We start from the raw sequence: 25,732 nt of genomic DNA on the forward strand, positions 1-25,732 counted from the left end.
AACTTTTAGTTTGTTTTCAAAAATAAACTCTTGAGTCTCAAGGATTCTGTTTTAGCAGCACAAAAATGAGCCATAGCATAAATGTTCCCATTTGCCTGTTTTTCTCTACTCTTCTTTATGATTTTGTTGACATATAACTAATCCACGGATCTTCAAGCTATAACCATTCAATATATTTTGAATACAGCGCATTTGTCTATGTTTATATTTCCTAGCTTCCCCCCAAATAGAATGTAAACACTGCCAGCACAAGAAGTGGAATCGCCATGCCCCCTCTGTCGTGCCGACACCTCCCAAAGAGTGTACTCAGAGATGTCTGTTGAATGAGCCAGGGAAAGTTCCTCCAGCACACCAGTTCTCCCCGGGGAACAAAGAGTTAATGAGCTGCAAGTGTAAACTGAAGCCTTGGAGGCTTGCGCACTTCCTAAAAGCTCACTGGCTGGTGGGCGGAAGATTGCGATCAACTCTGAAGGGCTCCGAACTTTCATTTAACAGATTTAGCAGCTTCTTTCTCCAGTGCCTGGAGACCAGAAGAATAAGGTTAGTGTGTGTGCTTGTGCTTGTGTGTGTGTGTGTGTGTGTGTGTGTGTGTGTGTGTACTCCTTTTGCACTGAATAGTTACACTAAATCTACAGCTTATAATCGGCAATTGTTTTAATTTGTGATTTATTTGATGGCCATTATTTCAAAGCTCGTGTAGGCCAGGTAAAAGGCACAAATTTTTCTGCATAGAAGATAAGTGATTGATACGATCCAGGGGTCTTGGTAGGGTTCGCTTTCTCTGCCAAATAAATTATTAAAAGGCAGGAAAGACCTCGACCTCAGGAGGTGGCAGTGACGAGATCTCAAACACCGCAGACAAGAGCAGACAGAATCAGCAGTCGAGGGGCATTTGCTGGGGATGAGGCGCCACACACAGAGTGAAAGCCCCTCAGCAGGGCTGGGGTCTTAAGTCTCTGAAGAGTTGTTTATCCTCCCCTAATTTAGGGTTGGTCAGTTGGAAGGAAAGGTGTTTTGCAGGCCTGCGACCCGTTGTGTAAACACATCCTGATCCTGCTTGGAATTTGCTGAGCTGGTTTTTCCTCAGTGGGCCGGCTAGTAGGAGGAAAAAGCCTCCAAAGCCTTGTTTGAAGGGGCCTGGCCTTTGTCTCCAGCCAGGAGGGTGTAGAAGAAGCCAGCCATCTTGAAAGTTCATCTTTATTACTTGTCCTAACTTCCCTCCCTGCTTACCGGGGAGTGTGTGTAACTGGAGAAGCTAGCAGATGGGCATCCATTCATGGCCTTACAGGCTTGCACTGTCTGTGCACAGCTTCTGTATGGCTGGGCATGCTAAAACACTCTCATTCATTATACAGCAACTCTAGCTTCAAAAGCATGTAAGGTTTAAGTGGGGTTTTAACTGACACTGATTGACATAAGATACAAAGCAGAAAATTAAAAAAAAATTTTATTAGTATTTGAGCCACTATATATTTGTTCCTCCCTAGAAAAATTTCAAATATATTTTTTTTTCCTATTTGAAAAGGAGATAGGCGGCAGCCATAGCGTGCCATAACGCTTCAATGGTAAACAAAATCTTTCAGCATTTACGTGTCTACTCCAGGTGTTGGGAAGATTCCACCCAAACAATCCAACTCTGAAGTTTTCCGCCCTACTCGTGTAGGGAGGGCGCTGTGCTGCGCTGAGAAGCTAGGGCTTTAAAAAAAAAAAAAAAAAAAAAAAAAAAAAAAAAAAAAAAAAAAAAAAAAAAAACGCTATGATTCACTTGTTGTTGTTCTCAGACTTGCCCGCCCTAGTCTTTAAAGACCACAGGGCAGCTCACTTGGTTTATTCTTGAGTAGCTATGAGGACCTAGGTAGGTAAGAGTCTCTTGCTTGGCTTTACGTTTTTTATCTAAGAAAGTGTGTAAGCCCTTGGCATTTGGGGAACATAAACCAATCAATCCACTTAATTGATAAAAAGTGTAGTGTCTGAGTAAGAAAGATGGGGAGTAGATAACCAAGCACCCAGGTCAGACCCTTTGTCCCACAGGGGTGCTGTGTGGCTGCAATAAAAATCCACATAACTAATTGGGAGCTTTTTGGAGGGGCTGATTTCAAGCAGGAGCCTATGCTAGCTGGCGACATCCAACACAAAAGACCCATGTCCCCGTGTTGGCCCAGTGGTTAGTTTATGGGAAAAGTAGACAAGAGCCCCAGGGCAGGCTGGTTGAATTTTCGTTCTAGACTCAGTTTCCCAAATTTCATCTGGACCAGGTCTCCTCAATTCTTTTCCTTAAAAAAAAAAAAAAAAAAAAAAAAAAAGTGTATGTTTTGCCCGCGTGTATGTCTGGGCACCACATGTGTACAGTAGGGTGTCAGATCCTCCCTGAAACTGGACTTATAGGCTGTTGTGAGCTGCCATGTGGGTGCTGGAAAATGAAACTGATTCCTCTGGAAGAGCAGCCAAGGCTATTACCAGTTGAGCCATCTCTCCAGCCCCATCTCTACCTTCCTAAGCGGCACCTAGGAACTGCTTCCGGCGATCCAGAAGTGCGCTCTGGAGAGCGCTGCTCCCTCCTGACAGAAACAAGGGTCCTCTTTTCCCACATGCAAATGTTGCCGTCATCTGGGAGGTAGAAGGGTCTCATCTGGGAGGTAGAAGGGTCAGTTTTCGGTTGCTATGTTCAGCGATTTGCATGTTATCTCCTCTCAATGTCATAGCTAACCAAACGAGTTATCAATGAACGGATATGAAGAACACCATTGGTCTTGAATGAATGAGAAGATTGAGGCTCATAGAACCTAGTTAAAAAGAGAGGTGCAATTTTTCTTTTTCTTTTATTGCTCGGTTGTACTAGGGCCTTGTTTATACTCAGTAACTGCTCTAAGCTATGTCTCCAGCCCTCTTTTTACTTTTATTTTGACACGGTGTCTCACTAAATAGCTCAAGCTGGCGATGAACTCTCTTTGTAGCCCGGGCAACCCTAGACCATTCTCCTGCCTGGTTTAGAGCTGAAATTTTCAGCTAGTACCTGTGGCTTAACTCGTGCAATTGTAGTAGGAGTAGTGTTCTTCAGTCTTCTAGAAGATTTTGGACTTACTTCCTTTTCTCTAAGCAGTGACCCAGTTAGCCGAAAGCTGTCACACATGGCTGCTCTCTGCTCAACCCAAATGAGCTCTGGAATGAACTGCTGCGCGCATGCGCTCCCATTCTGAAACCTCAGCTCCCAACGTCATCGCACCAAAAGCCCACTTGGTGAGCTAGCTCTGTTTAACTCAGTACATACTTGGCCAACTCTCGAGGAGTAGGAACCGGAGTTTTTTGATTTGTTGGTTCTCAAGTCCATTCTCGCCTTTCAGAGTTCTAGTCTAAAACAACGGCCTAAGCAAGACCCGAGATGCAGGCCAGTAAGTAGAAAGTGTTCCTTCCATGCCTCAGAAGTCTCTGCTTCAGCCCCGCCTTGGCTTCCCTCAACAGACTATGTCCAGGAAAAGTAAAGCAAGTGTTGTCGGTCAGAGTTTTTATCATAGCAACTGAAAGCAAATAACAGAAGAAAGTGACCTACGACGTTCCGTAAGGCTCTGTGCAATTTCTGTAATGCTGTGTTATATGTGTGCTCACCGTGTGTGTGTGTGTGTGTGTGTGTGAAACCCAGGACTTTCTGCTTGTGAAGCAAATATTCTATCACTGCACACACACACACACACACACACACACCCACAGGCCAACAGTATGGTATTTTGTTTTAATGATACTATATCTTTCAATATACTTAACCAAAAAAATTGTGATAATTTTTTCTTTTGGCAAAAACTTTAATCTCTATGTGTGAGGCCGACCTAATTGATCATAATGCATTTTAGCAAAATATATTTGGGAACAGCATATCTAAGGAAACTTAGATACACAGAGCAGATGCTAAATAATTTTGCCAAATGACCAGACACTTGGAGACATGCAACAGGATTCCCTGGCCTCAGCCTGGGATGTGTGCCACTATGCCCAGGTGCCACTATGCCCAGGTGCCACTTTTTTCTTTGTGCACGAAGAAGTGGTTACTGAAAAAAGTAGCACTTTGCATATTTAAAAATAATTTAATTCAGACCAACTCAAGCAGAAGCTGGATGAGAGACACAGGACTGACGATGCCTTGGTTTTCTCACCACTGTTCAAATGCTCCTTTGTATACTGGTCTGGGTTTGAAGGGGTTTGGGAGTGCTCCTTGTCTTTCTATCACTTTCTTTTTTTTAAACGAATACAAGAAATGTTAGCTGCATATCTTCGTTGAACGTCTAATGGAATTCCGTAGCCGTTGTCTAGTTGGAAGATGTCTTGTTCCCGCCTCATTCTTCTTACTAAAGGTCTGTAGGGTGGGGACCTCTCTTTGTTACTGCTTCAATTTCCTTGTTTGTTATGGATCTCTTTGGGTTTCTGATCTCTTTTTGGTTTAAATTTGGTGGTTTGGGTGCATCTAGAAATTCATACATTTCTTTAAGATTTTGTAACTTAATTGAGTATAGGTTTCTAAAGTATTCCCTTATGCTAGTCTGACTTTCTTTGGTGTCTGTGGTAATGTTTTCTTGTTCATGACTGATTTTGTTTTTTGGTTTTTTGGTTTTGTTTTTTTGATTAATTGGATCAACAATCTATTGAGCTTGTTTAGCTTCTTCAAGAACCAGCTTTTAAGATTTGTTGATTCTTTGTGTTTTCTTTATATCTATTTCATTCATTTTGCTCAAATTTATTTTATTTCTTCCCATCTACTAGACTTGGGTTTGATTTGTTCTTGTTTTTCCAAATTCTGGAGATGTATCAAGTCATGTATTTGTTCTCTTTCTAAGTAAAATATACACATACATATGTATATTTTATCTGTCTGAGTGCTTTGCCTGCATGTGTATACGTGCACCAAATACATACAGTGCTCAAGGAGACCAGAGAGGGCATTTGATTGTTTTGGAGCTGGGGTTGGAACTGGAGTTACAGATAGTTATGAGCTGCCAGATGGGTCCTGGGAATTGAACTGGGGTCCTAAACAAGAGTAGCAAGTGCTCATAACTGCCTAGACATATCTCCAACCCTTTTCCTAATTTCCAGAGCATAAATTTCCCTCTTAGTGCTGGTTTTAATGTGTTCCAGATATTTTTGTTGTGTTTGTTTTAATTTTCATTTGATTTTAGGAATTTTCATAAGTTTTCCTATTGGTTGTTTCTTAAACCCAGCCATCATTCAGTAATGTGGTTTTTAATCTCCATGAGTTTGTATAACTACTAGTAATTCATTGATTTTAGGCTTTATTACATTGTGGTCCATTTGATTTATGATGTCATTTAATTCAGATGTTTCTCTGTTTAATTTTCGTTCAAATGACCTGTCTATTGGAGAAAGTGGGTTATGAAGTTAGCTAGCTCTAAACTTGGCATTTTCTTTCTTTTTAAAACCTAATATATTTAATTTTATTTTATGTGTATTGGTATGAGGGTGTCAGGTCCCCCAGAACTGGAGTTATAGACAGTTGTGAGCTGCCATCTGGATGCTGGGAATTGGACCCAGATCCTCTGGAAGAGTAGTCGGCGCTGCTAACCACTGAGCCATCTCTCCAGCCCCAGCTTGGTATTTTCTAAATTGTCATTATGATTAACATATTTTTTGCTATTTTGTTGACATCTTATTACCTGGAAAAATAAAGTCTTTGGCACCAATTAAAGGCTCCAAGTTCCCACTGGACATTCCAGTTCAAGCAGGCCTGCCTCTTTGCTGATGTTAGAAAAGATTTTTTTTTTTGTTTTTTTTTTTGTTTGTTTGTTTTTCGAGACAGGGTTTCTCTGTAGCTTTGGAGCCTGTCCTGGAACTAGCTCTTGTAGACCAGGCTAAGATTTTTTTTTCAGAGATATTCGGGAAACCATTATATCAATTCCTCGTTCCTTTCTCCAAATATCAGAGGTGATATCAAATAATATACCCTGACCTGTCCAGCAGGCCAGGTAATTTATGGGTCTCGAGGAGGCATCACCTAGGAATAATGGGGGGAAAGGGAAAAAAAAAGACAGAGTCAGTCTGAGATGCGTCAAGGCTCTGTTTATTGCAAGCAGGGTTCTGTTTTTTATAGGGTAGATCTGGCAGGGAGGGGTAAGGTTAGAGGGGAATGGAGAACTACTGAGCCCTAGGCCAAAGGGGAAGTTGTCTGAAAAATACCATCTGGGGAAGAATGCGGCACAGACAACTGCAAGATGTTCTTTTAGATATGAAAGCCCTGTCCCAGGAACTTGAAACTATGTCTTAATCTGAAAAACAATTCTTGTAGACTCTTTTGGCTTACAGGTCTGGGGTCTTGGGCCCTAACAATACCCTTATTGAGTATAGTTTGCTTTTGTGTCTCTAGTTGTGAGCGACAACATTTATAAAGCATAAAGCAAACAATTTATACACATGTAAGTGGCTAATTTTAAAGACTGCTATTTCTGTTCAAGAAGCGGGACCTTGTTGACAGCCAAGAAACCTCAAATGCCCCTCCCCAGTCCTAGCCAGATGTTCATAGAGCCACCCCTTTGTCCTGCCTTTGTGATTTTTCTCCATAGCTTTACCTCGTGTGTGTGTGTGTGTGTGTGTGTGTGTGTGTGTGTGTGTGTATGTGTATCCCTGCACAAGAACTTTGCTTACCCTGTTTCATCCTGGCTATAAACGGTGACAAGCATACACTGTGTGCTACTTTGTTTTTCAAATGTACTTTTTACTGCTGCCCCCTAGGAAACTGAACCAGGAGTCATGGAAACCAAGCCCAAGCTCTACTACTTTCAGGGCAGAGGCAGGATGGAGTCTATCCGCTGGCTGCTGGCTGCGGCGGGAGTGGAGGTTGGTTTCTGGTTAGGGATGGTACTTAAGGCCCAGCCCCTTCTTTCCTTTCTTTCCAGCTGTTTTCTTAGATAGGAGAAGAGCAGGGAGTTTACAGTCATGCGTGCAGTGCAGGGGTAGAGGGGAGATGAAGGCCTGGGGTTGTCTGAAGCTCCTAGAGATGAAAAGATCTTAGAGGAAGAACTGTACATCTAGCCCATTCTCTCCACTGGACTGGTTGGTTTTTCTGAGGCCATTTCACCCCTACCTGAGCACCTCACTGATGGAATGTTCATGGCTGCCCGCTGGAGCCCCAGCCCAGATGTGTGATCTGTTAACTGGCTCTTCCCTTATCTCTAACCCCTGCTCCTGACTTTATAGAGTTGGCCTAGAATTGTCTCTCTCAGTCTGCACACCAGGCCCTCTGGAGTAAGGGCTTACTGCTGTCTTTGTTTTCCATTTTTCCCTATAAGGACTCTTCCTTAGCTTGCTCATCTGTCCCACACCATCTCAAGCTGTGAAAGACAAAACCACCCTGACTACAGCCTCACTTGAGTGGGATCTTTGGATCTTTTTCTTTGAATATATTAGTGCCAAAGATAAACTGAATTTGATCTGGTAGGAAGGAAAAATTATAAAAACCAAATAGGAAGAAGGGGGGCAAAGAGGGAAAATTGGGCTGGAGAGATGGCTCAGTAGTTAAGAGCACCGGTTGCTCTTCCAGAGGACCTGAGCTCAATTCCCAGCAACCACGTGGTGGCTCACAACCATCTGTAATGAGATCTGGCGCCCTCCTCTGGTGTGTGGGCATACATGAAAGGAGAATGTTGCATACATAATAAATAAATAAATAAATCTTTAAAAAAAAAAAGGAGGGAAAATCACTGGAGAAGTTTGGGGCAAAGACAAGTGTTTGGAGTAAGAGAAGAGCTAGTCCAGGCAAAACAAAAGTGGGAAAACAGGGGCTTGGGGATCCTTGATGTAGGTAAACCCCTTCATCCCTTCAGGCTCATCTGACCTGAAGCTCCCCAGCCACATGCATCCCAGGATAGCTATGAATGCAGCCAATACATTGTAGACAACAACATCATGTCACAGTGTCAAAAGGCTGGACACCCCTGACAGTTAATCTCTAAATACATGCCCCATCTTACTTTTAGGTGGGAGCTGACAGCTTTGCGGTTCCCTTTTAGATTTCACTCTGAAAGCTATAAGGCATTTCCAAAAGGTGTCGGAATCGCTCTGTCTCCCTGCTTCCCATCTTAAAGTTATAACCGTGTCTCTCTCTCCTTACTCTAGTTTGAAGAAGAATTTCTGGAGACAAGAGAACAATATGAGAAGTTGAAAAAGGGTGAGCTTTGAGTCATTCGATGCTGTCTAGGTAAAAACCAAAACTTGTTTCTGGAAATACAGTCATGGTGTAGGAGGTCCTTCTGTATTTGTGTTGCTTTCGTTGGTTATTAAAGAAACTGCCTTGGCCTAGTTGATAGGGCAGATCTCAGGTAGGCGGGGAAGACAGAACAGAATACTGGGAAGAAGGGCAGAGTGGCAGACACCATGAATCTCCGGCCTGAGATGGACGTAGGTTAGAATCTTGCCGGTAAGCCACAGTCACGTGGTGAAACACAGATTTAATAGAAATGGGTTAGATCAAGATGTGAGAGTTAGCCAATAAGAGGCTAGAAATAATGGGCCAGGCAGTGTTTAAATGAATAAAGTATTTGTGTGATTATTTCGGGTGTAAGCTAGCTGGGACGAAATGCAGGCTCTTCCCACACAACATAGTCATCATACAGAACACAGACAGGTCTCAGGAATGGCAGCTTCTAGAAGGGACTGGCACCAACATTCCTACAAACGCTGTCTGATTAATCCCCGTTTTCCTGATGCAAAGCTATTGTATCCACTATCGGATCTCTGTAGCCTTCATATGTACCAAGTATCTGACAGCACGAGCCTCAATTAATTAATAGTATAGTTCCTTAGCAGCTCAGCACCTGACTTCCTTTAGCAAGGCTTAACCTTATCTCAGTGGCTGGGAACAGGGTAAGGAGGCTTTCCCCAAAGTTTTGTGGTTCACACCTATTTTTTCTTTGTGTTTTTAATAGATTTATCAAATTATGACACACAGGATGTACTTGAGACTGAACCATGCTCATTTTTTTACTTTTAAAATTTATTCTCTGACAATTCCATTCATATGTATGAATGAATTATTTTTTTAAAATATTTATTATGTATACAATGCTCTGTCTGCGTGTATGCCCGAAGGTCAGAAGAGGGCACCAGACCTCATTAGATGGTTGTGAGCCCCTATGTGGTTGCCGGAAACTGAACTCAGGACCCTTGGAAGAGCAGGCAACGCCCTCAACCACTGAGCCATCCCTCCAGCCTGTGTATGAATTATTTTGATAACACCCCATTACCCTCGCCTATCCTCCCCGTTCCCCCACTGAATGCTTTCTTCTTTCTGTCAGTCCCCTTCCTACTTTTATGTCTTTTTTTTTTTACTCACTGAATTTAATTAGAATTGTTTGCACAAGCATGGTTCAGAGGTTGTTTACTAAAGCACAGACATTTTACAAGTGGCCATACCACTAAAGACAATAACTCCCCCTCCTCCAGGATCCATTAACTATCAATGGCTCCTCAGGGAAGAATGGGGGCCCTAATGCCCCTCCTCTCTCCATGATGGAATGTTGATGGGCCCAGTCTTAAGCTAGTAAGCACAGTAACCATAGCTGCTGTGATTCCGTGGATGCAGTTGACCCAGAGGCACCATCTCACAGCATCCCTCCCCATCCTCTCACTCTTGCATCCATTCTGGCCCCTCTTTCATGATGCTGCCTAAGCCTTGGAGAGGTTATTTTGCCTAGTGACTCCACAGGCATCTTAGTCTGTGTGTGTACACACTACAGTATCCCCCCAAGGACAAAATTACACAAGTCTCAAAAGGTTTTCCTGCTGGTGAGCAACAGTGAGCTACAGTTATGTAAGCAGTCACCAGTGAAAACCTGGTTTGATTTACTTGGATTCCTGGCATTGTTATGCAGTTATTGTCCCCTTTCAAAGTCCTGCTAAATGGGTATTATTGTTAGAGACAGGATGCCGAAGCTCAGGTAGGTAGCTCGTTCCAGCGTGCATGGCTAGAATGCATGACTGCATGCGATGTGCTCTTGTGGCTGTGTCCTTCCTGCTGTCATGCCCTACAGCAGCAGCAAGCGATGTGCTTTTAATAGACGCATATTCTCAGTCCTCAGTCCCCGCTCAGAATATCTGGGGATGAGGCATTCTTGGCAACCTTCATGCCCAAACACTGTTACACAGCTTAAGCTTTCAGATCTTTTTATATATATGTAAAATTTACTCTGTATTTCTATAAACATATGTACAAATATATTGTATAAAATATATGTATATGTATTTGTATAAAACAGTTTATAAATATGTATACATTAGAATAAATACAGAAAAAAAAATCTTTTTTTACAATTTTTTTTTAATTTAACTATTTTATGTGCATTGGTGTGAAGGTGTCAGATCCCCTGGAATTGGATTTTCAGACAGTTGTGAGCTGCCATGTGGGTACTGGGAATTGAACCCGGGTCTTTGGGAAGAGCAGTCAGTGCTCTTAACTGCTGAGCCATCTCTCCAGCCCCCCAGAAAACTCTTTTAAATTGCTGTTGTTCCATATACAAAAAAAAAGCATGAAGTAATAAAACAAAGCTCAGATTTAACACAAAATAAATGATTGTCGTTTCTTACCTACTGGGGCCTGTCATTATCATTTTAAGCAGAAACCATTCTGGGGAGTTAGTTGGGCCATCCTGTAGATGAGCTGCAACCGCTGAAATCATTGAAGATGAATATCTTACCATCTCTTCTTTCACATCGCAGATGGGCGCCTGCTTTTTGATCAAGTCCCTTTGGTTGAAATTGATGGAATGCCGCTGACACAGTCTAGAGCCATCCTCAGCTACCTTGCTGCCAAGTACAACTTGTACGGGAAGGACCTGAAGGAGAGACTCAGGTACCTTAGTGCTCATCCCTCTACTAGATTTTTAAGCCAAGCATATGTGGTCTTATACCAACCGAAACCTGATTTGATTACATGGTTCAACCGGAACTGAAGGGAGAGAGTAAGGGAACATAGGGGAGGTGCTGTTGCTAGAGGAGGCAGGGCTTGTGCAGAATTCTGAGCACATATCTACCCCATCTTTTGAATATAACCCATACTAATCAGCTTTTAGTATTCTCATATTCATGCCTAGAAAACTATGATCTCAGAAATTGCCCTAGTAAAGTATTTTACATGAAGATGTGAATGACTGATTAAGCAAGCAAACCTTGAACATATTACCAATGATCTACTTTGCTATCTGTTGTTGATTACAATAAAATAGTTCCACATAAGCTCAGAATGGAGTGTAATAAAGGTCTCTTTATTTAGGGGTAGACGTACAGATCAGTAGTCCTTTGCATTTGTGGGGAACAGAAACCGAATCCAACAGCCAAGGATCTCATGCACAGTTTTGCATCTGTGCATATAGTACGTTTGACCATGACCAACATGGGTCAGTATCTTAAAGGTTACTGGCTGAGGGAATTCCCACAGCACCTCCCCTTTTATCTAAAATAAAAGAGTTCTAAGCCTAATACAAAACTGTACACAATAAAAACAAATATCAAATGTAAGAATTAGAATTACAACCAGCATAAACAATATCTTTTTTTTTTTTTTTTTTTTTTTTTTTTTTTGGTTTTTCGAGACAGGGTTTCTCTGCAGCTTTTTTAGAGCCTGTCCTGGAACTAGCTCTTGTAGACCAGGCTGGCCTCGAACTCACAGAGATCCGCCTGCCTCTGCCTCCCGAGTGCTGGGATTAAAGGCGTGCGCCACCATCGCCTGGCTCAGCATAAACAATATCAAGCAAGAAACATATGCTAAATGTTTCAATACTTATCCTATCCTAAGGAGTCTAAGTCTTGTCTTAGAAATAGCTTGGCTAAGTCATGAGAGGAAAGTAACCATGAGTATCTAGTCTTTAACCCCATCAAAGACCTGAGAAGGGAAATAATATTACTTGAGTAAATAGGAAGTACAATCAAGCAACTTCCAAAAGATGCAATAAATGACAGAGACAACTGGCTACCTGGGCAATCACCCAAAGTCTCATTTGCAATGTTGGAGCTATCAACTTTGGCTAAGGCCTAGAGTAACTGACAGACTATTTTCAGAGGCAATAAAATTTTAAAACCATCTTACCCTGTCTTGGCAAGGTTTGGCAGTCTTTTTTTTTTTTTATTGTATCCTGCTTGTCCAGTTTGGATACTGTGCATTTTGTCAGTGGTCAAGGCATCAGCAGTTCCTTGCCCAAAGGCCAGTTTTGCCAAGAGGAAAACAAGCTCTAAGTGGAGTGTCTTTGGTGCCCAACATTCTCTCAGGAATACATCAGATCTGCCAGGAGCAATGGTGTCTCGCATCAACAGAATCCTAAGTTATTTAAATGCCATGTTCTACAGTTCTTTGGAATGGTTGAAAATTACCTATCTATGCAGAATAGAATCTCTGTATATCTAAAGAATCCAATTAGTCTAACTATAAGTATGACAAACATGGATGACTATTGACCTACAATCTTAATACTTATATAGCTTAAAGACTAAAGCTTTATATTAGAATATTAGACAATCTTTAAACTACTGTGGAGCAAATGAAGACAAGGACCTCAAAATATAAATAGTATATAAGTATCTTGATCAGAGGTAGAAATGTATAGTACAATATGGTAAATATGTCCTGAAATTGTATCAATATGCAAAATATCTTAAGCCAAGGTAGAAACATGCATGCACACAATATGACAAAATAACTTTGCATAGGTTTACAAATATTATAAACAGGGACTGGAGAGATGATGGCTCAGCGGTTAAGAGCATTGCCTGCTCTTCCAAAGGTCCTGAGTTCAATTCCCAGCAACCACATGGTGGCTCACAACCATCTGTAATGAGGTCTGGTGCCCTCTTCTGGCCTTCAGGCATACACACAGACTGAATGTTGTATACATGATAAATAAAAAATAAATGTAAAAAAAACAAATATTATAAACAAAAATAGAAGCATATTCAACATAATATATAATTTGAATTTGTAACAATATACAAGAATTTATAGCATTGTAGATTGTCTATAAATAGTAGCTCACAAGTATTTACTTTATTACTATTATTATGAATAAGCTCACACTAATCTACCTATTAATCCATCCAATTCCTTTTTTTTAAAGAGACCACTGAGCTTACACAATTTCTACCTCAATCCCAACCCTATACCACTTGTAATTAACCCCTAATAGATGTACCTAACCCTGAGGACAGACTTTGTTGGGAGAGGATGTATCATCTTCTAGAATTACTTTCAGCTGTCATGGGGCAATGTTATTGCTATGGGATCCTGTAAAAACTAAAATGATGGTTAAGTTTCAAGATTGCTGTCTGGTATAATTGTAAATAGTCTCTGAATAGTTGATAGGGTTTTTCTGAAGTTCTTATTTGAAGTTCTGGCCAGAATGTTATAAGAAGGTATACTATTTCAGCTAGCCAAGTTGGAATCATCTTGAGCAGCTGGTACCCAAAACCAATCTTAAAGTACCACTATCAACATCATGATGTCATATCAACCAGGTGATATCATTGTTGTGGGGCCCCATCTTCTTCCTGGAAACTTCAAAGATTACTTCAGGATAATTTATTGTTCATTGGGGAAAACTTAAACATTATTCATATAGACATATATTTAATGAAAGGTACAATAGAGACAAAATAGGTATGGGGAGAAGTAAAGTTTTTTTCTAAATTCTTTCTTTTTTCTGTCCTATACCAGATGGTTCTTGATATGAGACAGAAACTCTGATTTTTTTTTTTAACAACATGCTTGGATTTAGAGAAGAATAGCCACTGTCCAACTCCAAAGTCACCTTTGATTTTTAAGTGGTTTATGTTTTTATTGTATTAAGAAATATATAATAAAATATATTATATTATATTTTATATTTTATTTTATTATATAAATAAATTTATATAATAAAAATTTACCCTGTAGAGGATATGGTACCATAAGTCAGATTCCTCTTTGGTTGGTGATTCTTTCTGGATAGCTATCTTTTCTTCTTTAGGCATCTAGATGTCCAAGTTGTCTTGACTTTTTGAAGATGAGTATTTTCCTGCAAAGACAAGATCAGAACCCTGCCCCAACCCTTATGAGGTTTCTTTACCACCTGAATGATTGTCACCTCTGTGGATGAGCTAAGCTGTCATTTCTCTTTCTCAAGAGGTCTCTCTTTTTCAAACTAAATTTTTATTAATTTTGATGCTATCCATAGCCTCTCTTCTCCTGTGGAAACAAAAGCAAAACCCCTTCCCCAACATAGCATCTCCTGGTTTCCATTATGAAGCCAACACATTCTTTTTTTTTTAAATATTTATTTATTATGTATACAATATTCTGTCTGTGTGTATGCCTGCAGACCAGAAGAGGGTGCCAGACCTCACTATAGATGGTTGTGAGCCACCATGTGGTTGCTGGGAATTGAACTTAGGACCTTTGGAAGAGCAAGCAATGCTCTTAACCTCTGAGCCATCTCTCCAGCCCAAGCCAACACATTCTTGAAATACATTGGATGATTTAATTCAGAAGTTCTTTCTATTATCCAATGTTACTCTGCTGCCATTGTTTCTTTCTCATTAGCATTAAGAAAATTCAAGGTAAATAAAGCATTATGCAATCTATTTCTGGGGATATTTTCCATCCCTTTCTGTTTGTTTAATGTATCCTTTATAGTTCAGTTTGATCTTTCTATGACTGTCTGACCTGTAAGATTGTTTGGTATAGCTATAATATGCTTTATATTATAATAAACAAAAAACTGTTTCATTTTCTTAGAGACACATGTGGAACCATTATCTGTCTTTATTTGTGCAGGTATACCAATGATGGCCATAACTTCTAATAAATGCGTGATTACTGAATCAGCCTTTTCTGAGCTCAAGATAGCTGCCCATTGAAAACCTGAATAGGTGTCAATGGTGTGATGTACGTATTTTAATTTTCCAAATTCTGCAAAGTGAAACTGCGAGATTTTATCCCTTTGAGTACCCTTTGGGTTATTCCCTACAGGTAGCAGTATATTGTTATAGAAAGAGCAAGTAGGACATTAAAATCTTCTTAGTTTGTTGCCATGTAATAGAAAACTCTTTCTTTAAACCTTTGCTATTGACATGATATTTTTAATGAAATTCTGAGGTCTTCAGCACACTTCCAATCAATAATCGATCAAGTTTTGCATTACCTTGAGCTAGAGGACCTGGCAGACCCATATGGGATCAGATTTGTATTATGTATATGGGACAAATATGGGACAAAGCTTATTCCTGATTATATCTTGAACCTGATTGAATAATTAAGTCAATTCTGTATCATTTGATATAAAGTCAGTGATTTTAATGTGCAAAACAACTCTTTCTGCATATTGTGGGTCAGGAACTATATTGAGAGTTTCTTCAAAATAACTTAGTACCATGAGAATAGCATAGAATTCTGACTTTTGGACAGAATTATAAGGGCTTTATTCCACTTTACTTAAATCTCTTGATTTGTAACCTGCCTTTCCTGATTTATTTGCATCAGTATAGAATGTATGAGCTATGGTTATTGGTGTGTCACATACAATGTGAGGAAGAATCCAAGTAGTTCTCTTTATAAAGTTAAGTCTATTGCTTTTGGGATAATTGCTATTAATCTCTCCTAAAAAATTAGCACAAGCTCTTTGCCAGGGTTCATTGTCTTCCCATAATTTTTTAATTTCATTAGTAAAAGGTACTATAATCTCACTGGGTCTATTCCAGCTAATTGACAAAGTCTCAATTTTCCTTTTATAACTAATTCAAAGACCTTTTCCACATAAGTTTTTAATTTTTTTTACTTGGTTTATGTGGTAAAAGATCCATTCTAAGATAATATCTTCCCTATGCATTAAAATTTCTATAGGGTTAATTCTGGTGGGCTATATTACTACAATGCAGTTAAGATTCAGATCCACCAAATCCACATGTGCCTTCTGTAATTTCTCTTTAATCAAAGTTAATTCTTTCTCAGCTTCACCTGCTAATTCCCTGGGACTATTTAAGTCTTTCTCATCATCTAAGGTTTTATTTATTTATTAAATGAATTATTAGATTGGGTGTTATCCCAACAGTGGGTTGTAGATTGGAAATGTCTCCTAGCAATCTTTGAAAGTCATTAAGAGTCCACAATGGATCTCTTCTAATTTGTGCTTTTTATGTTCTAATTTTCTGTAAACCTATTTTATAACCTAAGTAATTGATAGAATCCCCTCTTTGTATTTTTTCAAGAGCAATTTGTAATCCCCATTTAAGCAATACTTTCTTTACTTCTTCAAACATTCTAAAGTATCTACATTTGAATCAGATAGCATAAAGTCATTCATGTAATGGTAAATCATAGATTTAGATAATATTTTATGTATTATTTCCAATGGCTGACTTACAAAATATTGACACTGGGTGGAGCTATTGAACATTCCCTGTGGGAGGATGGTCTATTGATATTTCCTAGTAGGCTGAGAATTACTATAAATAGGCACTGTGAAGGCAAGTTTTTCTCTGTTCTATTCTTGCAAAAGTATAGTGAAAAAATAATCTTTTAAATCAATAGCTATGAGAGGCCATCCTTTAGGTAATAGGGAAGACAAAGGAATTCCAGATTGTAGTAGGCCTATTGGGTGAATGACCTTGTTGATAGCTCTTAGATCTGTCACCATTCTCCATTTTCCAGATTTCTTTTTAAGAACAAATACAGGAGAATTCCAAGGGATGGTTGTTTCATCTAGTTGCTCCTGTACCAGCTGTTCTAAAGCCTGTAGTTTCTCTTCTGTAAAAGGTCATTGTTTAATTCATATTGGTTCTTCAGTTAGCCATTTTAAAGGTAGGGTCATTTGTATCTCTGAATGTTTGCTAGTTGTTTTGTGTTTTTGTACTGCCTGAATGACTGGTGACTGTTTTTTTATAGTACCTTATAATATCCTTCCCAGAAACATGAGTTGGTTTATGTCTCATTTCTAGGACTACAGGAATGTTAATCCGGGTATTCCATTGCTGTAGCAGATCATGGCCCCAGAGATTCACTGGTATATTAGCTACTTACGTCCTCAGCCTTCTTCTCTATCCTTTTGGCCCTATGCATTCAACCCATCTCGTGCTTTGTTTTACTTGAAATAGGGTTCTAATTCCTAGGAATTGGATATCTGTCTCTTGAAGAGGCCAATTTGGATGCCAAGATTCTGGAGTAATGATACTCATGTATCTGCACTTGTGTCCAGTAATCTCTCAATTACAATGTTATTTAGTAGTACTCTCAGCTTTGGTCTTTGATCATTTATAGAAGTCTGTCAAGATATACATTTCCTATTTGCTATGGGAATTTTTTACTCATCCTCCATGTTTATTCCATCATCCAGAACAGTATGCTTTTTTTACAACAGGTTGGATTTTTAAATTTTCCTGAGGAGACAAGTCCTTCATAGTGGCTGGGAATGATTGGACTATGTTTGTCCTGGGGGCCTGTGAGAGGCCCCACAAGGAGTTTCCTAATGGTAATGGGTTGCCTTGTTTGTCTCTTGTTGGTCCAGTGTCAGACTTTGCCACATCTTCTACATAATCCAGAAGATTGAGACCTTCTATTTTGTCATTTCCAGGGGAGACATTATTTCTATGAATGCCTGTCTACAATCCCTTCTCAAATGTCTTGTTCTACCACAATTAAAACATTTGGCATTTTGATGTCTCTTCATACCATGTTGGGCACCAGTCTGTTTTTGATTACAGTAAAAAAGTACCACACTAGTTCAGAATGGAGTATAATAAAGATATCTTTATTTAGGGGTGGACTCACAGATCAGCAGTCCTCTGCGTGAGCAGGGAACAGGAACCTAATCTATCAGCCAACGGGCTGCACATGATTTCACATCTGTTTATACAGTACATTTGACCATGCCCAAAATATGCCAGTAACCTAAAAGCTATTGACTGAAGAAATTCCCACAGCGGGTGTGAACCTGAAACAGATTTCAATGAGCAAGCACTTGTCTATAGGTTTCTGGGTGGCCTCTATCTGGCCTAGGCTGGGTTTATCCCAGCTAGATTCACTTACATGTCTGCCAAGCAGTAGTGAGCTAGGCAGTTCTGGGTTTGGGTACTGCAGATTGTCGGTTCGGGGGAAGAAGAGGCCATATAACTTCCATACTGTTATTCTAATCTTCTCATGGAACACAGACAGAATTCTAAGAGTGAAAGGGAAAGGATGGAAGTGTCATAAGCTCAACCCAGAACTATTCCCTCACACTTCCATTGTATTCTTTTGTCATTCACAAGGTCAGCCTGGGAACAAGCCCCCATAGAAGGGCCTGACAGGTCTCATCATAAATACTGGAGGATAAAAGGTGTAGGGTTTCTTCTTGTTGTTGTTTTGTTTTGCATCTATATGCCACAGATACCTGCTCTGTTATATGCTGTTCTAGACCTGGCTAAGGATAGTCGTATTATTATAGTTGTATTATAAATAGTTTGTTTTCATGGCAGATAAGTAAATGAATGTAGGGTAGGAAAAATACTTTCAGTTATAGAATTTAATCTAGGTTTGGGGTTAAGTACAGGTCCCTAAAAATCTCATCATGGCACACATGGACGTGCTAGAGAGATCGGTACGTATAGAAAGTGCAGTAGTAGAAAAGGCCAAGCTCCATTATTTAGAAAACCGAGAAAGCGTCACATGGGAATGCGCGAAGCTCAGAAGCAGCAATCTGTCTCTACACTCCCACGCCTTCCCCACGGAAACAGATGGAGAAGCAGTTCCATGACCTATAAATACTGTTTTGATGTATACTTTTTTCTTTTTCTTTCCTCCTTTTTTCCTTTCTTTTGGTTTTTTGAAATAGGGTTTCTCTGTGTAACAGCTCTGGCTGTCCTGTAACTTGCTCTGCAGATCAGGTTGACCTCAGACTCTCAGAGATCCACCTGCCTCTGCCTCCCGAGTGCTGGGATTAAAGGCGTGTGCCACCACCGCCCAGCCTGATGCTTACTTTTTATTAAATGTTTTTAAATCTCCAAACCACCACAATCCCACTCTGTTTGTGGCAGGGTTCGACTTAGAGGCATCTATTACTTTTCATACGTTCAGTAAACATCTTCAGAGTCTCTACTGTGTCACCTAGCTAGACTGGGTTCTGGAACTCATTCCTGAGAATGGAAGATTTTTGGGAGAATCAAACACCACTTGCTAACACTATGTATCCTGTCCAGTGTTGCACTGGGAAGCCTGCTCTTGAAGGCTCCTTTCCAATGGGAGTCTATGGTGTTTTTTCAGGATTGATATGTATACCGATGGCACGCTGGACCTGATGATAATGATTGCCCAGGCTGCATTTAAACCCCCGAAGGAAAAAGAGGAGAGCTATGCTCTAATAGTGAAGAGAGCTAAAACCCGTTACTTCCCTGTCTTTGAAAAGGTAAGCTTGTATACTTCCTAATATGCAGAATATTTAAGAATGAGTGTTCAAAAAGGTAAGTGAAATGGGTACCAGTGGGTAGAGGTACCTGCTGTCAGGACTAAAAACTTGAATTCAGTCTTGGAAGCTCAGATGGTGGAAGGAGAGAACCAACTCCTATAAATTGTCCTCTGGCCTCCTCATGCCATGGCAAACATATCCCCCGTATACAGTCACACAAAATAAAACACATATATTAAAGGCCTGGCTGTGTGAGAGCTTTCCTGCTGTGGGGTCTCTGGCGGTTTGGGTGAGATAGCTCCCATAGGCTTGTATAGTTTGAATACTTGGTCCCCTTTTTATGGAACTGTCTGGGAAGAATTAGGCAGTGTGGTCTTATCGGAGGGAGGTATGTCACTGGGGGCAGGCATTGAGGTTTCAAAGCCCACCCCATTTCTAGTGAGTTCACTCTGCCTCATGCTTGTGTCTCAAGATGTAAAGTGTCATCTACTGCTCCAGCACCATGCCAGCCTACCTGCTGCTATGTTCCCCACCACGATTATCACAGATGTTAATCCTTTGAAACAGTGAGCCCCAAATAAACTCTTCCATCAGAGGCTGATTTAGTCATGGTGTCTTTTCATAACAATAAAAAAGTAACAAAGACAGGGTCAAAACTTATAAAAAATATATTTACTTTTTTATTTTATGTGAATGGGTGTTTTGCCTGCAAGTATGCCATGAATTTCATGAATGCCCATGCCCGTGAAGGCCAGAAGAGGGCATCTGATCCTCTGGAATTGATTACAGGTGGTTGTGAACTACGATGTGGGTTTGGGAATTGAACCCAGGTCTTTGGAAAAGCAAACAATGTTCTTAACTACTGAGTCATCTTTCTAGCCCCTAGGGTCAAACTTTAATAATATGGGTCCCAAAATTATAGAGCCTCTAATGAAACAATTTTTGTTCTGTTTTTTAAAGAATCAATAAGCTGCTAGTCCAAGGTATCAACCACCTTGAATTCACCTTGAATCCAGTACTGGAAGCTAACTGCCTGAATAAAAAAGACAAAAGCTTTTAAATTGGAAACTTTTGTGCAACATTTAGTGGGAAATGCTAATGAAACTGTTTTCACAACACATGTTGAAAGATTGCAAGCCACTAGGGCAGTGTTTGGAATGGTGAGGAAGACCTGTTAGGGCAGGGCCCACAACAAAAGGTGTTGTAGGATACTTTGTAAACTGAGACGCAGAGTTCTGTCAGCCCTTCAGTGTTCTAGACAGTTCCTTTGATCCAGGGACAAGGCCAGTGAAGCCCTTTCATCTAAAATGTCACACAGTTTAGTCTGCTTATGCTGTAGATTGTAAACCAGGGAGTCTACCCAGTACTTCTCTAAACATTTAAAAATAACTCGTTTGTTCAAATCTGGATCAAACTTAACTTTACAATTCTAATTAGAAGACTTAAGCTTCCCTTTTCTCTGTTAGCTACCCCTTTCTTGTCTCCCCTCCTTTTCTATTGCATTTTTTTGTGATTTCATGATTTTTAGTCAACACAACTTACTCCTCTATTCCTGAATGTCCTGGAATCTGGAATTATAATCTTGATTGGACTCAGGTCCAATTATTTGGCCCCCAGCATACTTCATAGATGGCATTGTGTAAATCATCAAAGAGCACAAGTTGTCTGATGGTTGTTCTTTGTACAATAGATAATGCCAGCCCACGCTGATTTATTAGATGTGAAATATTGATCTCCTCTATCTATCTATCTATCTATCTATCTATCTATCTATCTATCTATCTATCTCTATATCTATCTATCTATATATCTATCTATATATCTATCTATATATCTATCAATCTGAGACAGGTTCCGTGTACTCTCCTCCTGTCTCCTACGTATGTGATTGTAGGTGTGTTTCACCATGCCCAGCTGTCTTCACTCACTATATAGACTATTCTCTACACAAAGATACTCCCAAACCAAGCGCAATAGGGCACTCCTGTATTCTCAGAACTTTGAAGATCAGTCAGAGGAGAATGTGAAGTTCAAGATCAGCCTGGGCTACATAGCTAGACAGAGACAGAATGCAAATCTCTCTCCTACATGACATACTTAGTTACTCTGGAGTGTGGTTTATATAAACAATGAAGATGCATGCTTTCTTTTTATTTAATACTTAAAAATAAATACTTAGCATATTCAAATAGCAACAATTAGGGTGCTATTTGTATTATTTTGGTTTTATCTTATAAGTAGCTTGATACTATTTTCTATCATAGATTTTAGCATGTTTGTCTTAGTTGCCATTCCATTGCTGCGAAGAGACACCATGACCATGGCAACTCTTATATAAGAAAACATTTAACTGGGGCTGTTTATAGTTTACAGTTTCAGAGGTTTAGTCCCCATCATGGTGAGGAACATAGTGGCATGCAAGCAGATGTGGAGAAATAGCTGAGAGTTCTACATCTGGATCCACAGGTAGCAGAAAGAGCTTGGAATGAGCTTTTGAGACCTCAAAGCCCAAGCTCAGGGACATGCTTCTTCAAACAAGGCTAGCCCTCCTAATCCTTTCAAAGAGTGCTACTCCCTGGTGACCAAGTATTCAAATCTATGAATCTATGGGCGGGGAGAGTCATTCTCATTCAAACCACCACGTTTATTGTGCTTAGTTTATTTGAAGATCTTAATCAGAAACATAGGCTATAAACAGAAACTATAACTAGTCCCCATCACCAAAAGAGAAGTGTAAGAATTGGTTTCATGTATTTCTGCCCAGTTTTTCAATATAAATGGAGGTGTTTTCTTTTCAATTATAGATAATTGTGGTTTGTTGAAGTTTCTTTTTTTATTAAAAATTTCCATCTCCTCCCCTCCTCCTCCTCCCTCCCTCCCCTCCCCTCAACCCATACCCCCACTCCCTCCCTCTCCAGGCCAAGGAGCCATCAAGGTTCCCTACTCTATGTTAAGTCCAAGGTCCTCCCAACTCCCCCCAGGTTCAGGAAGGTGAGCAACCAAGCTGATAAGGCCCACACAGAGCCTGTCCACGCCATAGAATCCAATCCCATCGCCATTGTCCTTGGCTTCTCAGTCAGCCTCCACCGTCGGCCACATTCAGAGAGTCCGGTTTGGTCATATGTTCCATCAGTCCCATTCCAACTGGAGTTGGTGATCTCCTGTTAGTTCTGTCCCACTGTCTCCATGGGTGAACGCACCCCTCATGGTCCTGACTTTCTTTCTCATGATCTCCCTCCTTCTGCTCCTCATCAGGACCTTGGGAGCTCAGTCTGGTGCTCCAATGTGGGGCTCTGTCATTTTCTCCATCCATCGTCAGGTGGAGATTCCTCTGCTGGGTCTTCTGTTACAGGCTCTTGTTGAAGTTTCTTACACCCCTGTTCGATCATTTAGATAATTTTCCAAAGCAGAGTTTCTATGGAGCTATTACTTGGCATTTACAAATGTCAATCCTGTTACTTACTTGCTTAAGACCTTTTTATTTTCATTAATTTTTTTTAGATTTAAAAGAATTTTATATGTGTGAGTATTCTGCCTGCCTGCATGTCTGTGTATCATGCCTGATTCTGATGCCCATAGAGGCCAGAAGAGGGCGCCAGATCCCCTGGAATTGGAGTTACAGAGGTGTATGTGCTTTTAATCATTGAATCACTTATCCAGACCCTCTTCCCAAATATATATATATATATATATATATATATATATATATATATATATATATATATATATATATCCCTCTTTGTGGAGTTAACCATAGTTTACGTATTTGCTACTCAAAGCTGACTCTGGTATCTTTTTATATCTGCTTTCCACTGGGTACTGAAAAATTAGCTTATTTTTCTGGTTTGGTTTTCTGATTCCTTTGGTGACTTATTTTGATTTGTGTCCCAACAGCTGGGTTCCCAATAATCCTAGCTCCCATGTGTCCCTGTACTGGCAGGTACAGTTTTCTTTCACTCCCTCCATGCTTTTCAGAAAGTGCCAGCGCTTTGCCACATAGGCCTTGATAATCGCTGACTCATTCCCAAAAAGATTCCATCATTTCATGGTACGTGCAAGAGAGTTGACTTCACCCGTTCTTGCTAGCTCTGGAGATCATCAAGCAAAGACTCCTCAGTGAGCCTCACAGTACAGCATCCAGACGGGCAAATCGCCATCACTTCCATTAAAGTAGGTCTTTCTTTTCTGTAGATTTTGAAAGACCACGGGGAGGATTTTCTTGTTGGCAACCAGTTCAGTTGGGCAGACATACAGCTGTTAGAAGCCATTTTGATGGTGGAGGAACTCAGCGCTTCCATTCTGTCCGACTTCCCTCTGCTGCAGGTAGGATGCGTGTCGGCGCAGGTGCGCCTCCAAGCCAGACTTAAAACTTGAAGCGAAACCATCTCAAAGGCCATCGTTTTATTCACTCCGGTTATTCCGCCGCACTTACACTGTAGGCTCTGTTAGGGAATGGCACTTTATGTGATGGGAAAATGGGTGTTTGAGGTTCTAATATGAACGTTTAAACTGCTGGGGCACACACCTCAGAGGCAGAACACATGATGCACATGTATGAGTGCCTAGATTCGGTCCCTGGTAGTTGCAAGACAAATAATGAACATTCAGGACTGTCTTTTCTTCCTCTTCTTTTATTTCTTCTTTGACTGTGCCTCCTGAGTGCTTGGATTAAGGGCGTGTGCATGGATCACCTGCCTTTTCAGTTTTTTAAATAATTTTTTTTAATGTGTGTGGGTGTTTACCTGTATGTAAATCTATGTGCCATGTGCACACAATGCCCAAAAGAGGCCAGAAGAATATATTGGATTCCATAGCCAGGCGGTGGTGGTGCATGCCTTTAATTCCAGCACTTGGGAGGCAGAGGAAGGCGGATCTCTGTGAGTTCAAGACCAGCCTGGTCTACAAGAGCTAGCTCCAGGACAGGCTCTAAAGCTGCAGAGAAACCCTATCTCAAAAAACAAAAACAAAACAACAACAAAAAAAGAGAATATATTGGATTCCCTAGGATTGGAATTGCAGATGGTGGTTAGTTGCCATGTGGGTGCTGGGAATTGAAGCCTGGTCCTCTGGAAGAAGTCAGCGCTCTTAACCTCTGAGATGTCTGCAAGCATCAATTGTTTTCCCTGCTTTGAAAACACACGTTATTTACAAATTGCTACTGTGTTAGAATTCTTCTAGCTATTTCTGGGTTTTGTTGTTGTTAAGACAGGGTTTCTCTGTGTAGCTTTGGATGTTCTGGAACTCTCTCTGTAAACCAGGCTGGTCTTGAATGCAGAAATCCTCCTGCTTCTGCCTCCTAAGTGCTAAAATTATAGGTGTGCACCATGACTGCCCAGAAGCTATTTCCGTTCCTTTTTAATAAACTCTTAAAACAAGACTTAATAGGCTAAAGAATATAAATATTTAAAGGCATTTGATATGCTCTGGTTATGTTTATTATATCTTCTTAATAAGACATTTCAGCCCACGCCAGGAAAAGTCAGCAAACATACCAATAAATTCCTTCAGCACCACCACCCAGGGCTTTATAACTGAAGGCCTTAGCTCCTCTTCTATGGGAAAACTGATTTCTTTTTTTTTTTTAAGATTTATTTATTTATTATGTATACAACATTCTGCCTCGATGTATGCCCGCACGCCAGCGGAGGGCGCCAGATCTCAGTACAGATGGTTGTGAGCCACCATGTGGTTGCTGGGAATTGAACTCAGGACCTCTGGAAGAGCAGCCAGTGCTCTTAACCTCTGAGCCATCTCTCCAGCCCCGAAAACTGATTTCTTAACGGTTGTGACAGCTATTGAGCTCCTGACTCCACTGCTTCCTGTTTCAGGCATTTAAGACAAGAATCAGCAACATTCCTACAATTCAGAAGTTTCTGCAACCCGGGAGTCAGAGGAAGCCACCTCCAGATGGCCACTATGTTGAGGTGGTCAGGAACGTTCTGAAGTTCTAATGGCAGCAGGCCTTAAGGTGGCCACAGCGAGTATCCAATTGCAGTGTCACCGTAGGCCAGCTACAGAGCATTCCAAAGAAGATATAGATCCCAGGAGGCTTTGAGAAGGAAAACCCCTCTGCTATCAGTGACACATGCAAATTAAATATGGTGAAAAACTGTTCTGTTTGGTTTGGTGTTTGTTTTAAGCTTGGCGGTTGTGGATGACAGTCTCCGAGCATCATGAAACCAGAGGTCCTTATGAAGAGGTGATAGCCAGCCAGACATACCAGAACAATGAGCTACGTGGGGCATGATTTGTGTCTGTAAGAAGAGCGGGATGGTGACCAGGGAAGGGAGACTGCAAACGTTGGAGCAGAGGATCACTTCAATACCTATACTGGTTTCTGG

The 25,732-nt window shown here is 40.6% G+C and overlaps 1 protein-coding gene across 4 annotated transcripts; it reads left to right on the forward strand.

The window, feature by feature from the left end:
* Positions 1-429: 429 nt before the first annotated feature.
* On the forward strand, positions 430-25,503 carry LOC119809666 (glutathione S-transferase A4). 4 transcript variants are annotated; one of them, XM_038322648.2, is made up of 9 exons: positions 439-540; positions 3,101-3,237; positions 3,342-3,389; positions 6,730-6,834; positions 8,113-8,164; positions 10,711-10,843; positions 19,250-19,391; positions 23,583-23,714; positions 25,220-25,503. In XM_038322648.2, exons 2-9 carry the CDS (start codon positions 3,181-3,183, stop codon positions 25,340-25,342), a joined length of 792 nt encoding a protein of 263 aa, XP_038178576.1. In that variant the 5' UTR covers positions 439-540; positions 3,101-3,180; the 3' UTR covers positions 25,343-25,503. The 4 variants fall into 4 exon arrangements, with proteins under 4 accessions (XP_038178578.1, XP_038178576.1, XP_038178577.1 ...); XM_038322649.2 differs by lacking the exon at positions 3,342-3,389; XM_038322650.2 differs by lacking the exons at positions 3,101-3,237; positions 3,342-3,389 and having other exon boundaries at positions 430-540.
* The last annotated feature ends 229 nt before the right edge of the window (positions 25,504-25,732 follow it).

This window comes from Arvicola amphibius, chromosome 3, assembly GCF_903992535.2.
Source record: "Arvicola amphibius chromosome 3, mArvAmp1.2, whole genome shotgun sequence".
Taxonomy (NCBI): Eukaryota; Metazoa; Chordata; class Mammalia; order Rodentia; family Cricetidae; genus Arvicola; species Arvicola amphibius.